General features: G+C 45.4%; 1 protein-coding gene across 5 annotated transcripts in view; it reads left to right on the forward strand.

Moving 5' to 3' along the window:
- Positions 1–13,863, forward strand: part of PICK1 (protein interacting with PRKCA 1) — a 422,731-nt gene that overhangs the window by 103,673 nt on the left and 305,195 nt on the right. For all 5 annotated transcript variants that reach the window (XM_069639885.1, XM_069639883.1, XM_069639884.1 and 2 more), the window contains one exon: positions 13,309–13,398. In XM_069639885.1, coding sequence (XP_069495986.1) covers positions 13,309–13,398 — 90 coding nt within the window. The remainder of the gene's footprint in view (positions 1–13,308; positions 13,399–13,863) is intronic.

Genomic DNA, 13,863 nt, shown 5'->3' on the forward strand with positions numbered 1-13,863 from the left:
ACTACAGAGAAGGAGCTAGGAAACTGAGAAAAAACCTACATGAAAGGGGTTATCCAGTTAACCTCACAAAAAAGGCAATGAAAAGGGCAGATAACAATCACCGTGAGGCGATACTTGAACATCAGTCAAGAGACAGAGATGACAAAAGACAGTCTGGTATTTGTGAATACCTACAGTAGCCTATTAAATCGGATAAAGAAAATTATCCACCGTAATTGGAGAATCCTAGAAAGAGGAAAATGTCCAATAGAAAGACCATTGGTTGCCTTTAGGAGGAGTAGATCAGTCCAAGATCAAATAATGTGTAAAGACATCACAACACAAGCTAAGGTCCAGCCAAAACTGACAGCAACCTGGGGCATGCGGGCACCTGAGGGACATTACCAATGTGGTAACTGTTCTTGCTGCCAACAGACAAACAAAAACCACAGAAATAGATTTAGGCCTTACGAGCCCATGGAAGCAGAGGCTTCTAACAAACTGCAACTCTAAATTTGTAGTATATGTGATCTGGTGCCCTTGTCACAAGCTTTATATAGGGAAAACGGAGAGAAACATTAAGACCCGGATCACGGAACAGAAGTTGTATTAAAAATAGAACTCGGATGGCCCCACTTGTGGGTCATTTTATTGAAAGAATACACAATTCAGAGGAATTAAGGTGGTCTACCAGGTAAAAAGCAGCAGTGATATCAATATGGACCGGAGGAAGCTCATGCTAAAAGAAAAGGCATTTATATTTCTAACGAAAAGCATAGAGGAAGGTCTGAATGAAAGACCAGAATGAGGTGATGCACGTTAAAATGCGCAGTTCGAAAATATTTCTTAGATAAAACTGCAAGGGGTCACGTTGCGGTTGATTAATTGAGAAGAACTGAATATGCATCCCCTTGTAAAATGAAGAAACAGCTTGGTGATATTATGACATGATACCCAATGGGAATGACGTAAAAACATCAGAAGGATCAGGTGTAAACTCGGGCTCGAATATAATTATCTACAAATGAAAAGGTAGATGGGTTGCCATGACCATGGGACAGCCAACGAGGAATAATAGAGGGGAGTACCTTGGGTCAAGAACTGGTCACGTGACAACGGGACGCCAGTGACAACAAAGATAGAGCGACCGGCATTAAAAACCGGTCGCAGAAAGGAGTGAGAGTGAGTGTGAAGGAGCCGAATCATGGACGTACAGACAGGCGTTTGACGGCGGGAGTGCACAGCTCATGGATGCCTAATGTGATATGCAGGATCGGGGCCATAGGAAGACGCCAGAGTGTAATAACACTGAGAAATTCAGGTAAGCGAGAGGAGCGGAACTCGCGATTTAAAAGTACAGATAAATTAAGGCAAAGTTAACGTAGGGTTAGCGTGTTCCCAGATGGTTGGAATTGAAATTCTTATGTTCAGCAACAGTAGAGGGTGAGTGTCTGTGTAGTCTCCTGGTCTCGCGGTGATCTGCTCATTGAAGCAGATCACTGCGAGACCAGGATACTAACCCGAGAGTAAGCGGTGTCACCCTCTACCATTGCTGAACATATGAATTTCAATTCCAACCATCCAGGAACCCGCTGACCCTACATTTGCCTTGAGAAAGACCTCAAAGGTTGAAACACGTGTCGGCACTAATGGAATAAAAGTATATCACATACTCTGTAAAACATGAAGTTTTAGCACAGAATATGTTGGTCACAAGAGTGACAACCAATGTGTGAATTACTGAAGGAAAAATAAATCAACAAATGTTGCAAACACCTAACGTGTGTGGAAACTGATACTCCTTGGATACAAAGGAACCACTGTCCAGCGCCTAATTTCAAGTTTTGGATCTCAGTAACCCATATCAATCCATAGAGCTTTTAACTTTCTTCCACATACCCAAAATTCTGCAGACAAGACCCTCCATACATTAGACGTCCGGAGGGCAGTAATGTACTACCTAGACAAAACAAAGCCGCTAAGGAAATGGATCAATTATTTGTTTCCTAAGCCACAGTAAGAGAAGGGGACCCTCTCTAAATCTGCTATTTCAAAATGTATTGTCAAACGCATCCAGATTTGCTATTCCCTATCCACGAAAACATTACAATCACGCCCAGGACACACACAACTCGTTGGGCTGGGGCTGCTCTAGCTTTCATTACAAATGTACCATTAGATGTTATTCGCAAGGCAGCTACTTGGAGTTTAATGTACACCTTCGCACAGCATTACTGCATAAATGCACATATAAGTGATTCAAGGTGGGCCAGGCGGTGTTAAACAAGCCACCATCTTCTCCAGGTACTATCCCAATACTCTGTGGGGTCCCGCAAGGGTCCTGTCTCCCCTTCCTTATACAATATCTTCACCAAGCTCCTGTTCAACCTCCTAGACACTATGGATGTCTCATTCATTAACTATGCTGACAACACCAAAATCATCATTCCCCTATCCGCATCCCACTCAGATGACTACCTGACCATCAACAGAGTCTACTCCACCATCCAAACTTGGATGGCAAACAACCACTTATGCCTGAATGATGAGAAGACCGAGATTCTGCTCGTGGGCTCAACCAGTCTGCTCGAAAGGCTTGGTGAGGAATTCACCTCCTTCCTCATTGATGGTCTACAGATACCAATATCTACTTCAGTAAAAACACTAGTGGTACATCTGTATGCTACCCTCTCCTTTACCAAGCAAGTGAACGCAATCGCCTCTTCAGCCGCATACACAACGAAACACACTAAGGCAGCCAGACACTTCCTCTCCCCAACAAGCTGCCTAACCATTGCAAGAGCAATCATCGGAGCAAGACTTGACTATTGCAGTATCCTGCTTGCAGGAACTTCGCAACACAATGTGGACAAACTCCAGGTCATCCAAAATGAGGCTCTAAGAGCAGCCATGAATTTTATCCAAAAGAGACCATATCTCAGACAGCAGGAAACAAGACCACTGGCTATCTATTCGGGAAAGGATCATATACAAAACTCTTTCCATCACGCACAAATGCATCTCCAACACTGTGCCACAATACTTATGCCAGAAGATTGAAAGATCCCTGTCCATCAGACCAGTAAGGACAATTTATGCCAACTGAGTAAAGGTGCCTAAGACAAAAAGGTCAAGAGGAGCAGGTTCCAGCTTCCCATTAGTCTCAGCTAAACATTGGAGCTCCCTACCACCTGAACTGAGAGCAGAGACCTTCTACTGGGCCTTCCGAAAGGCCCTAAAAACGTGGTTATTCACCTAAACGGGACTACCCTTTGCACCTGACCGCCAACTACGAACTCAAATGACAACACTATTTTCAGTGTAACCGGTTGCAACAGCGCCCTGATGCCCTTGGGCTTCGGTGATTTACAAATGTAATAAATAAATATGTAAAGCATGTGATTCTAAGCAGATCCACAAGGCCTAGAAGACAAATATTACATACCTGTAATCGTCTTTCTAATCCTTTATTGTGATACTGGTTGAAACTAGTCAACCTTACACAACACGATAAAAACAATCAGAATTAACATCTCAAATAAATCTTAGAAACATTAAAAACGAAGAAAAATCCAAAACGGTGCAAATCTAATATAAAAGAGAAACAAAAAAACTATTCAGCTAATTTCTTCAACAATGATTCAAGCTTCCTCTTGTGCAAATACGCGATAAGTCAGTGTGCAAATTAGCAAGTACTCCACGGGATGACGATCTGGGAGTTTTGACAATTCATACAAAGGCAAGCAATTTTAACGCTGCTATAGTAAACCGTGTTTCCTCCCTGCTAGTCAACCTATGCAAAAGTTCTTTGCTACTGACAAGGTCAAGGTTCCAAACAAATCTTTTAACTAGGTCCTGCCGCTGTGCATTGTAATGCCTCACATTCTGGTAGAATATGCTCACAGGTCTGTAGCATATTGGAAAATGTACGCAAAAAACAATTTCCCAGGCCCTCCACCTCGTTATTTCCACCACAAGACCTGACCCGCTTAATTTCACCTGTTAACAACAAATGCAATCGTAATCTAAGAAATTGCTCCCACCAGTACGGATTGGGAAACGGTCTCGGGTAAAGCGGCAGATATCGCAGTGGTTTAGCACAAATCGAAAGGCTCTTATACAATTTGTACCTATTAACCTTGTCTATTGTTATGCACCAGTCAAGTTCTCGCAACATTTTCTTGACCAACCCCTTCGTAGAAACCAGCAGATCACCATTTGTACCACACTCCCTCAAAATGAGATTGGCTGCCTTCCCAAAAGCAACTATATGTGCAAATACGCCCTCTTCCCAACTTGATACTCCAGTCATCACAGAGACTATCCAGCGGGGAATCTAATAGCCTGTACTGATTTAGTATTTTCCCCTTGAGAATCTAGTCCAGAGAATTCAAACCCAGCTCCAGATGTCGTGCAGCAATTGGCAAACAATTTGGAAGGTTTAAGGCTTTCTTCCAGAGAATGGACTCGATTTTATTCCAGTCAATTCCCGATATACACACGCTATTTCGGTACCGTACATGAGCACTGGAACCACATTCATATTTTAGAACTCTCAGACAGGGACACAGGAGAACCTACAGTACTTTATGCAGATTTTCTTCATCTGGACAGCCAATCGTACAGCTTTAGATTGTATCCTGTCGATAAGAGCCCCCTTATTTGGGCCAGAATCTATTGAGAAGCCCTGATAAGTAAGACTTTGTTTCGAAATCACTGGTTCTCTACATATTGACCAGGAAAAACCCAAAGGTTTTTTATTAGTCTTACTCAATCTTCGGACATTTGTTTTGGCACAGTTCTTTTCTAATTGATTTAAGTTACCATATTTTTCTACTGCAGTAGCCAATTTCTGCAGCCCAATATGAGTGCTGTCCAATAATATGACATCATCCGCGTAAGTCAAGAAGGATATACACAAGTCCTCAATTTTTGGAGTGACAAAACTCACTGCCCTTAGCCAATGCCCCCAAGTCCGCCAAATATAGATTGAACAGGCAGGAGGCCAATACCCATTCCTGTCTCAATCCCTTGCATACAGCAAATTTCTTCGATAAAATACCCTGCATGTTCAATCTAACCTGCAGGGCCGTCCCCTTGTGTAGGTGTATAAATATTGTTAGGCAAAGTTTGCATGCAGTACCCTCTGTGACCACTACACACAACTATGACTACAGGTGTAAGCAAAACCAACCTTTGGTATAAGTCTGTACCACACGGTTTTTGGAAGCGAGCTGAGCAGCCAGGCTCATCTCAAGAAGGACTGTGAGCTTGTAATGAGGTTACACAGAGGTCTACAACTACAAGTATTCAAATAGACACTTACACTCGAGGGTTCTTGGTAAAATAACATTTAATTTATTACACAGTCAAACATTCACTAAAAGAGGCAATCGATATCACACAAAAATATCCTACAATACTTCACACTAACCGGTTCTGAAACATTTAAACTTCTTTGAAGGAGGAGCAAAATGGCATTCAGAGCATTTGAAGTAGGAGCAAAAATGCATAAGTTAATAAAACTAATAGTAGAGTTACTTTTAAACAGTGCAAATAGTTTAAGTTCACCAGGTAGGCCAAAGTAAATGGGCTAGTGTCTTGTATAGGTAAAAACGGTTCTGGTAGATAAACGGAAAAGTCTTTGCCACGGTTCTCAAAAGTAGTTCTCAGAAGAAGGTTATATGTCGGGTCACAAGCTGACTAGGCCTGCAAGTTGCCAAAGTTTCACACCCTTTCGCAATGAGAGGTAAGTTCTCTCTGTCTGGTTTTCACTGTACCGTAGTTTAAAGAAAAAGATGCATCTGAAGACTTCTGTTCCTGGCAGTTCCTGCAGATCTTGCTGTCCTGAGCCTCAGTCGTGGGGACAAGAGGGAGGACGTCGGGGGACTCCTGCACAGCACTGGTCACAAAGCTGGCAAACTGGCAATTCTTCAATTCCGGTAGCTGTCTTCAAGCACACAAACTGGTGTCCTTCTCCCTGGCTTTTCGGTTTCCTGCAGCACTCTGATTACAACCAGCTCTGAGAATGGTATCCGTGTGGCTTACGAGTTGATTGGCCCCACCAACTCAAAGGAATAAGTCGTCCTTGAAGGGCTTCTCTGTCGAGATGAACTTTGCGATTTGGACTTTCAGCAGGGCTTCACCGGGCAAACCAACGGTCTAGGAGTTGCAGCAGCCGTCCTCTTCCAGCTCTCCTTCGGTTCTTTCGTTCCAGTGGTCGACTCTCCCTTCCAAGCCAAGAGACTCGCCTTTTAAACAGTTTTCTCCTATTCATTTCAGACTAGCTGCCACTCACCCAGCAGGGTGGCTGCCCTTGCCGACAGTCAGCCAGCCAATCACACCAAAGTGCATTTGGGTCTCCTAGGAGACTAAGCAGAGGCAGATTCGGGCACCTCCCTCACTTCCTGCCCACCCCAGACACTCGGGCGCCAGAGGCGGTCGCCCGCCAAAGGCGTAGGAACAAAGGGACCAAACCTAGTTTGGCGCGCAGAGACAAACTCTAGAAGGACCTTTCCAAAAAGAAACGGCGAAAAAAGAAGACCGGGACTTGTTTTGACAGAGGGGGCTCAGACGGCATCTTGAAAAACATGGCTCCCACAATTTAACGATACCTTTGTTCGCGGTCGGGAAAAATCATGGTAGTTCGTTGTAAAACCACTGCCACCAGCCATTTCAATAGGGCTGCTACATGAGTTTCTAGACACGGGATACTAGGTAACCCCTCCAGCACTCTATTGTAAGATAGTGTGTGCTGGGTCTAGGAATTTAAAAAGACTAGTAAAGTCAATTTTACTTTACTTTCTCTGGGAAAGAGTAGTTTATCCCAGAGAAGGTATTTAAACCTTGGGACAGCCTAAAATGCTTCCCTGTGTCACTGCACTGAGGGTACTGTGTGACACACATGAAAAGATGATGCTTATGGGGTTGTCTAAAACTGCTCTGAAAGATCAACGGGGCGTGTTACTTCGAGCCCGTACTTACTCCGTAGATTGTACATAATTGTTTCCTTTTGCGCCAGCCTGGGAATCATGTGAACAGTTGCCCAGTCTTGAGGGCTGGGCAATATGGTAGTGATAACTCTTGATCTATACTTTCTTTCAGTGCCGTAGATACTGTGCGTGTTAAGCAGTTATCACAAGCACCGTCTTTCCCAGAGGAGCTAGTCTCAGCGTTCTAGTCAAAAAGGAAAGAAAGAGGAGGCTCACCGCTTCTGTATACTGGAACGTTCCTCCTGACCCGATCTACCCCGGCAGACCACGGTGAACCACTTGCCCACCACTTCTGTGCGCCACGCTGGGTGAAGACTTAGGGGTTTTAAACAGGGTGGAGCAGCAGTCCTCTTACAAGCACCTTCTCCAACAATAGGCACTGAAGAAATCCTTTCACCGCGGTAAACCGCTTGCACAGGACTTCTCGTCTTTCTGATGCTCGTATCTGCTTAGATTCACATGCGCCCACCCTTCCACCCCCTTCGAGTTGAACGCACATACACAACACATGCACTTTTTTCTTTTTTTACCCTCCTGTACTCGCACCATTACCTAATGCTCCCTCATGTCAGAAACAAAACAATCTGAGAACCTCAACGCGTGAAGGATCATCGGTACAGTACACTTAATTCTAGGGATAGTATTACAAACGTGCCCTGTCGACATCCCTTTTCGATCTTCAAAAACAAGTCCTGCAATACTCTGCACCTACCACTAGATGTCAGCCTATGCAAAGCATGAGGCTCTAACGGATACAAGCATCAGGAAGAAGATTACAGCTATGCAATATTTATAATTCATATATATATATATATCTCCAAAGTCAAAGGTCAGACCGCGCCCTGTGTCGCCTGCGCACTCGCAGTGGGTCCACCAAGTTGAAATCCATTGAAAAAGGGCACAGCAGCTCTGGATGGAATCATAAGTATGTTATCCTTTATTTGGGCAAACTTGTTCCAAAGAAAATATAAAATCACCAGTGTGATGACATGAAAGGACTCCAGTGAGTCATCGTGTAAATCTTCTTAGAATCACATGCTGTGCATATAGTCCGACATCTAGTGGTAGTTGCAGTGTATTGCATCTTGTTTTTCGAGGATCGAAAGGGGACGTCGACATGGGCGTGCCTGTTACACTATCCCTAACGTGACGTGTACCCAAAATCCCTCATGCATCGAGGTCCCCCCGATTGTTTTTTTCCATCAAGCTAGCTGGTCTCCTTATGCAGAGCTCGTTAAATTGCTTACTAATATCTTTTGTCCACGAGCTCCAGTCGTTTTATATATTCGTCCCCTTCATCGATGAACATCTACCTACCACCGCCAAAGATCGTGGAAGACAACTGCTGACTTCGACGGCTGGTGCTCTGGTTGACGCTGTCGACCGCGTGGCCTTGGCCCTCACGCCAGGCCTACACAGTAGGGAGAGGAGAGACTGGGCTCTATTTCTTTTCAAGAATGTATTTCCTCTCCCCTCTCTTTTCCCTTCTGGTTTTGCTGTCGCTATGTACAGGACATCTTTTTAAATGCTGCCCTTCTTGTAAAAGCATATTCCCCTGAAAGGACATGCAGCAGAGATGCAATAAGCGTCTCCCTCGAGATCACCACGAGGCGTCCTGCCAGCTCTTGCGTCCAAAGACGATTAAAGACCGGCGAGTTAAATAGTGGGCTGCCTACGCCATGATGCAGGCCGAGGGTAGCTCCCCCGCCGCCACAGGCGCTGAGTGACGAGGAGTTAAGCGACAGCCGTGGCTCCGATACAGATGCCATCGACCTATCTGCGGAACGGCCGAGTTCTGCGGCGCCCGGCCTCGGCAGGCAGGCCACCGGTTCTGCTATGGGGAGTGTACACCCCGGCGACAGGGACACACACACAGCCCACAAAGGTAAACGCACAATTCCCCTGACCGCCTCGACGGGCTCGTCAGGACGATAAGACTACATCGGGTATGCCGATTTCTTCGCCGGAACCTGCCAGACCAGAGGGTCGGCAGCCCTCCCCACAACTGCGTAAGCGGCATGCCACTGACAAGGGTGTCGGCACCAAGATTCATAAGGGCGTCAAGCCGGCAATGTCAAAAACTACTGTAAAGCCTCTAGAGCAGCTGAAAACCCTCCCAGACACGCCGAACATCCGGGAGAGCCTCATGAAATCGTTTCGGCGGCTAGTAAGCCTAAGGACAAGTCGAAAGACATGTCCACACGCCGAGAAATGCAGGAAGACTATTCTGAAGGCCCCCAGCCCCTGGCTAAGTCGACAGTCTAGACACTCAGATCCCCAAGAGGAGCCCTTCCCCTGCCTCCAGAGCCCTCTGGTTCATCCTTATGAACCAGAGACAGGTTTGAGGGCTGTATGAATAGACTTTCAAAATTCGTAGACTTCTCAGAAAGGTTTACCACTCCTAAAAGGCACAGTTAGGAAGACCTTTACCCTACTGTGTCTAAATTTCAGAGTACCTCCTGCCCTCTTCATGAGGAGGTGTTTGACCTGACAGAAGAGGTTCCTCAGGACCCATATTTACGGGACGATGATCCCTTTGAGGACCCTATCGACCAGGCCACAGATTGGGGGGGGGGGATGAACAGCCAGTGTATCATCCAGCATGGCTGTCGCCTACTAATACCCCTGATCTGGACACAATATGCATGGATCCTCCCGCATCTCCTGCCATTAGACAGGCATCTCCCATAGATAACCAGATGGCATTTAATGCCATTCTGAAGAAGGCTGTAGAACATTTTCAGATTGCCACGCAGGAAGCAGTGCAGGACACTGACTTTGTGGAGGATATTCTGAAGGAGAAACCACCTGCAAACCAGGCTATACCCTTACTGAAATCAGTTAAAAAGTGTATTGTCCCTTTTTTGCTGACACCATTTCAAACCAGGGGTGTGAACCCACTGGTCGAGAAGCTTTTTCACCCCTCACCTACAGATCCTCTCTACATTCGGGGACATGCCACTTTAGATTCCCTAGTGGTGACTACAACTAGGAAAATAGCAGGAGTACCCTTGTCCAAGGGTGAGGCACCGCCAGACGAGGACTGCAATAAGTTGTATGCCCTGGGGAAGCGTGTCACTACTGCGGCAGCCTTATCCACCTGAATTGCCAACAATACCACGTTGTTGGCCGCAACAGCAGTGTAATCTGCTCCAGGAAGGCCTGCAAGAGGTCCCTGAACCGACACGGTCACGCCTGCTGGCAGTTGTGTCAGAGGGGAGACAGGTGAATCATAATATTCTTAAGAACACGCCAGATGCTGCAGAGACGGCAGGGAGAACGCTGGGCCAAGGTACCCTTTTAAAGAGACACGCATGGTTGAAGAATTCGGGTTTCAAACCGGAGACCCGGGTCTCCCTCATCAACAAACCGTTGGAGGAATCCAACCTGATTGGTAAAGCTGTAGATGAGGCGCTAGAGACTGCGAAAAAAGAACATGAGGCTCTGAAAAAAACAGATTACTCAAAGGCCATTTTAGAAGCGAGGTGGGAGCTCTAGCCACTCCTTTCGCAGACAATCTTGCTTGTTCCCTACGCAACAAGTATGGAACAGCTAACACATGGTCCTCAGGACAAAGGTCAGCTGCCACAAACCAGTATCGGCCCAGAGGTCAGCGCTGTGGCAAGGGAAGGGGTCAAAGTACCACCTCTAGAGGCTTCTCAGCCTCCAATCTCCAATCAAATGACTTGCAGATCCGGGTCCCCTCCCATGCCCCCCCCCGGTCAGGCGATGGATAACATCATTCTTCCACGCATCGGAGGGAATTACCTCAGATAGTGGGTGCTGAAGACAGTCACCCACGGTTATTGTATCGAGTTCAGCTGACCACCTCGATACCGACCACCAAAGTCCAGGCGTCTGTCACTGTAACATCTGAAGATCCTACTGCAAGAGGTCAAGATCCTGCAGGGAAAGGGTGCAATCGAAGTCCTCTCTGTTCTACAGCTAAACAAGGGTATTTATTCAGTGTACTTCCTTGTACCCAAAAAGGATCTCACCATGCTCCCTGTGCTAGACTTGCTCCCAGCGAATAGATTTGTCAAACCACAAAAGTTTCGGATGATTACGCTGCAAGAGGTCATCCCTCTACTAACACAGAGGGATTACATGGCAACATGAAAGATGCATACTTTCATATTTCAATGTTGCCAGCGCACAGAAAATACCTAAGGTTCACAATAGAGGACAATCACTATAAATTCAAGGTCCTTCCCTTTGGCATTGCCTCAGCCCCAAGGGTGTTTACAAAGGTGCTGGCAGTAGCAGCGGCTCACCTGTGCAGGCAATCCATCCCAGTTTATCCTTACCTCAACAACTGGCTAACAACGGGGGATTTGTACAGAGCATGACTATCAAACGTCCAGAAGACAATATATCTACTCTTCAGCCTGGGATTCTCAATAAAAGAGAAAAAGGCCACCCTAGACCCCAGCCAAGTCAAGCAATTCCTGGGTGCTCTGATTCGGACAGAAGATGGTCTTGTCTTCCCCTCCAGCGAGAGCGTCCAAAACATGCTGTTCCAGATCCCTCAATATGTAGCCTGTCGGGTGGTGACTGTACGCAAGGCAATGCGACTGTTGGGGATGATGGCCTCCTGCATTTACTTAGTGCCACACGCACGTTTGCGCATGCACCCCATGCAAGAGTGGCTCAACAGCCAATGGTGTCAGGCCAGAGGACAATGGGACGATCTAGTAGTTGTCTCTGCAGTCCTCATTCAATAACCAGTATTGTATTTGTATTTTAGATAGCGCCTTAAACCAAAGCGCTGCACAATTAAAACCGGGTATGATACAAAATAATGATCGGTAAACATCAAAACATCAATTCTGGGAGCATGCAATCGGGGACTGTGAGAAAGATGGGTTTTCAGAGAGACGAAAGAGAGAATAATCAGTGATAGAGTGGAGAGAAAGTGTGAGAGCATTCCAATGTAAAGGAGTAAGAAGCTGAAAAGATTGGAAGCAGTACTGGTCACATGGAGGACAGAGAACATTTTATTCTAAAGCGACAGGAAGAACGAAGGGAACGAGAGGGAGTATGAGGGAGACTAGAAGGATAAGAGTACATCAAGATAGTCAGGTGCGAGTTGATGGAGGGATTTGAAGACTAATCAAAGAAAATGAAATTTAAGTTGGGAGTGAAAGGGTAGCCAGCCAAGTGAGGCAAGTGAAGAAGAGTTAGAATCACGATAAGAAAGAAGACCGAGTAGACAAACAGACAAATTATATATTGATTTCAAGGGAGCAAGATGAGTGCAGAGGAGACCAAAAAGAGTGTTGGAGCAGTAGAAGATACCATACCACAGTAAGATATTATAGCTAGATTAGGGGCACCAGAATGCCAATATAGCCACATGATGACACTTATAATGCTTGCTTTATCGTGCATGCCTAGTACAAAATGTCATGACACAGTAAGAAATGGTTTGGCTGGCTGCACAAAAATACAATCTTGGCCACATAATAACACTGATCATGTTTGCTTTATCATATATGCCCTGTAAAGAACAATGCCATGCCTGGGCCCCCCAATGACTCTCACACACATGAATGCGTTTGTGTACGGCAAGGTGCAGAGGGACCCAAGGGGCAGGTATGGTATTTTTTACTGAGCATCTTTTATTATAGATGCACAGCAAAAAATGCCTGCCTGCCCCAGAGCTCTCGAAATGCCTCACACGGATGCATCATTATTTATTGTGAAAGTAATTGTGTGCCTGCAAGGCGCTGGGGTGCCCTTGGTGGCGGTGGCAGGCAGGCATGGCGTTTTTCCATAAGAACCCCTGCAGATGCTAAGATTGGTGTCAATTCCTAAACACAAGGTTCTACGATCCACTAATTTACCTGGAAGGCTTATGGTGGTCTCCTGTGTAAGTATGCAATATTCTACTTCTTTAATTTTGCTTAGAAATCCTACACCTTTTATAGGAAAGTTTGTGATCCGACCCAAGAAATGCTATATTCATGGAGAGAGGTGTGAGATGTTGATATCCAAAAATGTATCTCCTCTTAAGTTTTTTTTTTTTTTATTGAATATGTGCTGGGCAGGTTGTATATCAGATTTTTATGTTGGTGATTATGATTGAGTTATTGCTATTGTACAATGACTGCTTCAATCATTTTTTTATTGCAAAAATGAAATTCACACTTGGGGCCATACAGACTTTGCTGCTCATAGACATAGCCTGTTGAGTTTTTTGTTTTCAGATATGCAGGTGTGTGGCTATTGTTGCAGTTTGAGCCTTTTCATGAGCACCTCACATGCACCCTTGTTCACACTTAACCTCACCGAAAAATACTGCATTTTTTCAGTAAAACATTTCTTTTGTCACTAGTGCTGAAGAAAGTAAAACACAGGTTGGTGGAGAACGTGAGTTCGGGCACTGCGGATGCACTTGGATTGAGCCGGGCCATTCTCTGCAATGGTAAAGACCAACCACATACCGATTCCTTCTAGCAGCCTGCGTAAAGACTAATTCCCATTCTATAGGTGTCTGTTAAATTAAAGTTCCCCTTTTAAATGGGCATATGCTAGTACCCGCTCTTCCTAAAAGCTTCCTGTTAGAGAAACACACTTCTAATAGAACCGTTTCTAGAGTCCCCTCTGCGGCTCTAATGAATTAACATTCCCCTTTAATGAGTCCCTGGTGGACAATCCTCTTTATAAGACCTTCTGCTATTGGATCCATTCCTTCACTTTGAGCCCTATGCACATCCACCTTATGTGAAATCCTGTTCTGTTGGCGTTGTCTAGCAAGCAAGATGTTTTTTTTAATGTTCCGTCTAGGGAGCTACTGACAAATGCTCCTATTCTAGAAGAGCTTTTTAGAGGATTTTTTATTTCTCTACCAGCTTGTGTTAATGGAAAATTCTGGCATTGATAACTCTGA

The sequence above is a fragment of the Ambystoma mexicanum genome, chromosome 7q (assembly GCF_040938575.1).
Source record: "Ambystoma mexicanum isolate Mex_15411 chromosome 7q, UKY_AmexF1_1, whole genome shotgun sequence".
Taxonomy (NCBI): domain Eukaryota; kingdom Metazoa; phylum Chordata; class Amphibia; order Caudata; family Ambystomatidae; genus Ambystoma; species Ambystoma mexicanum.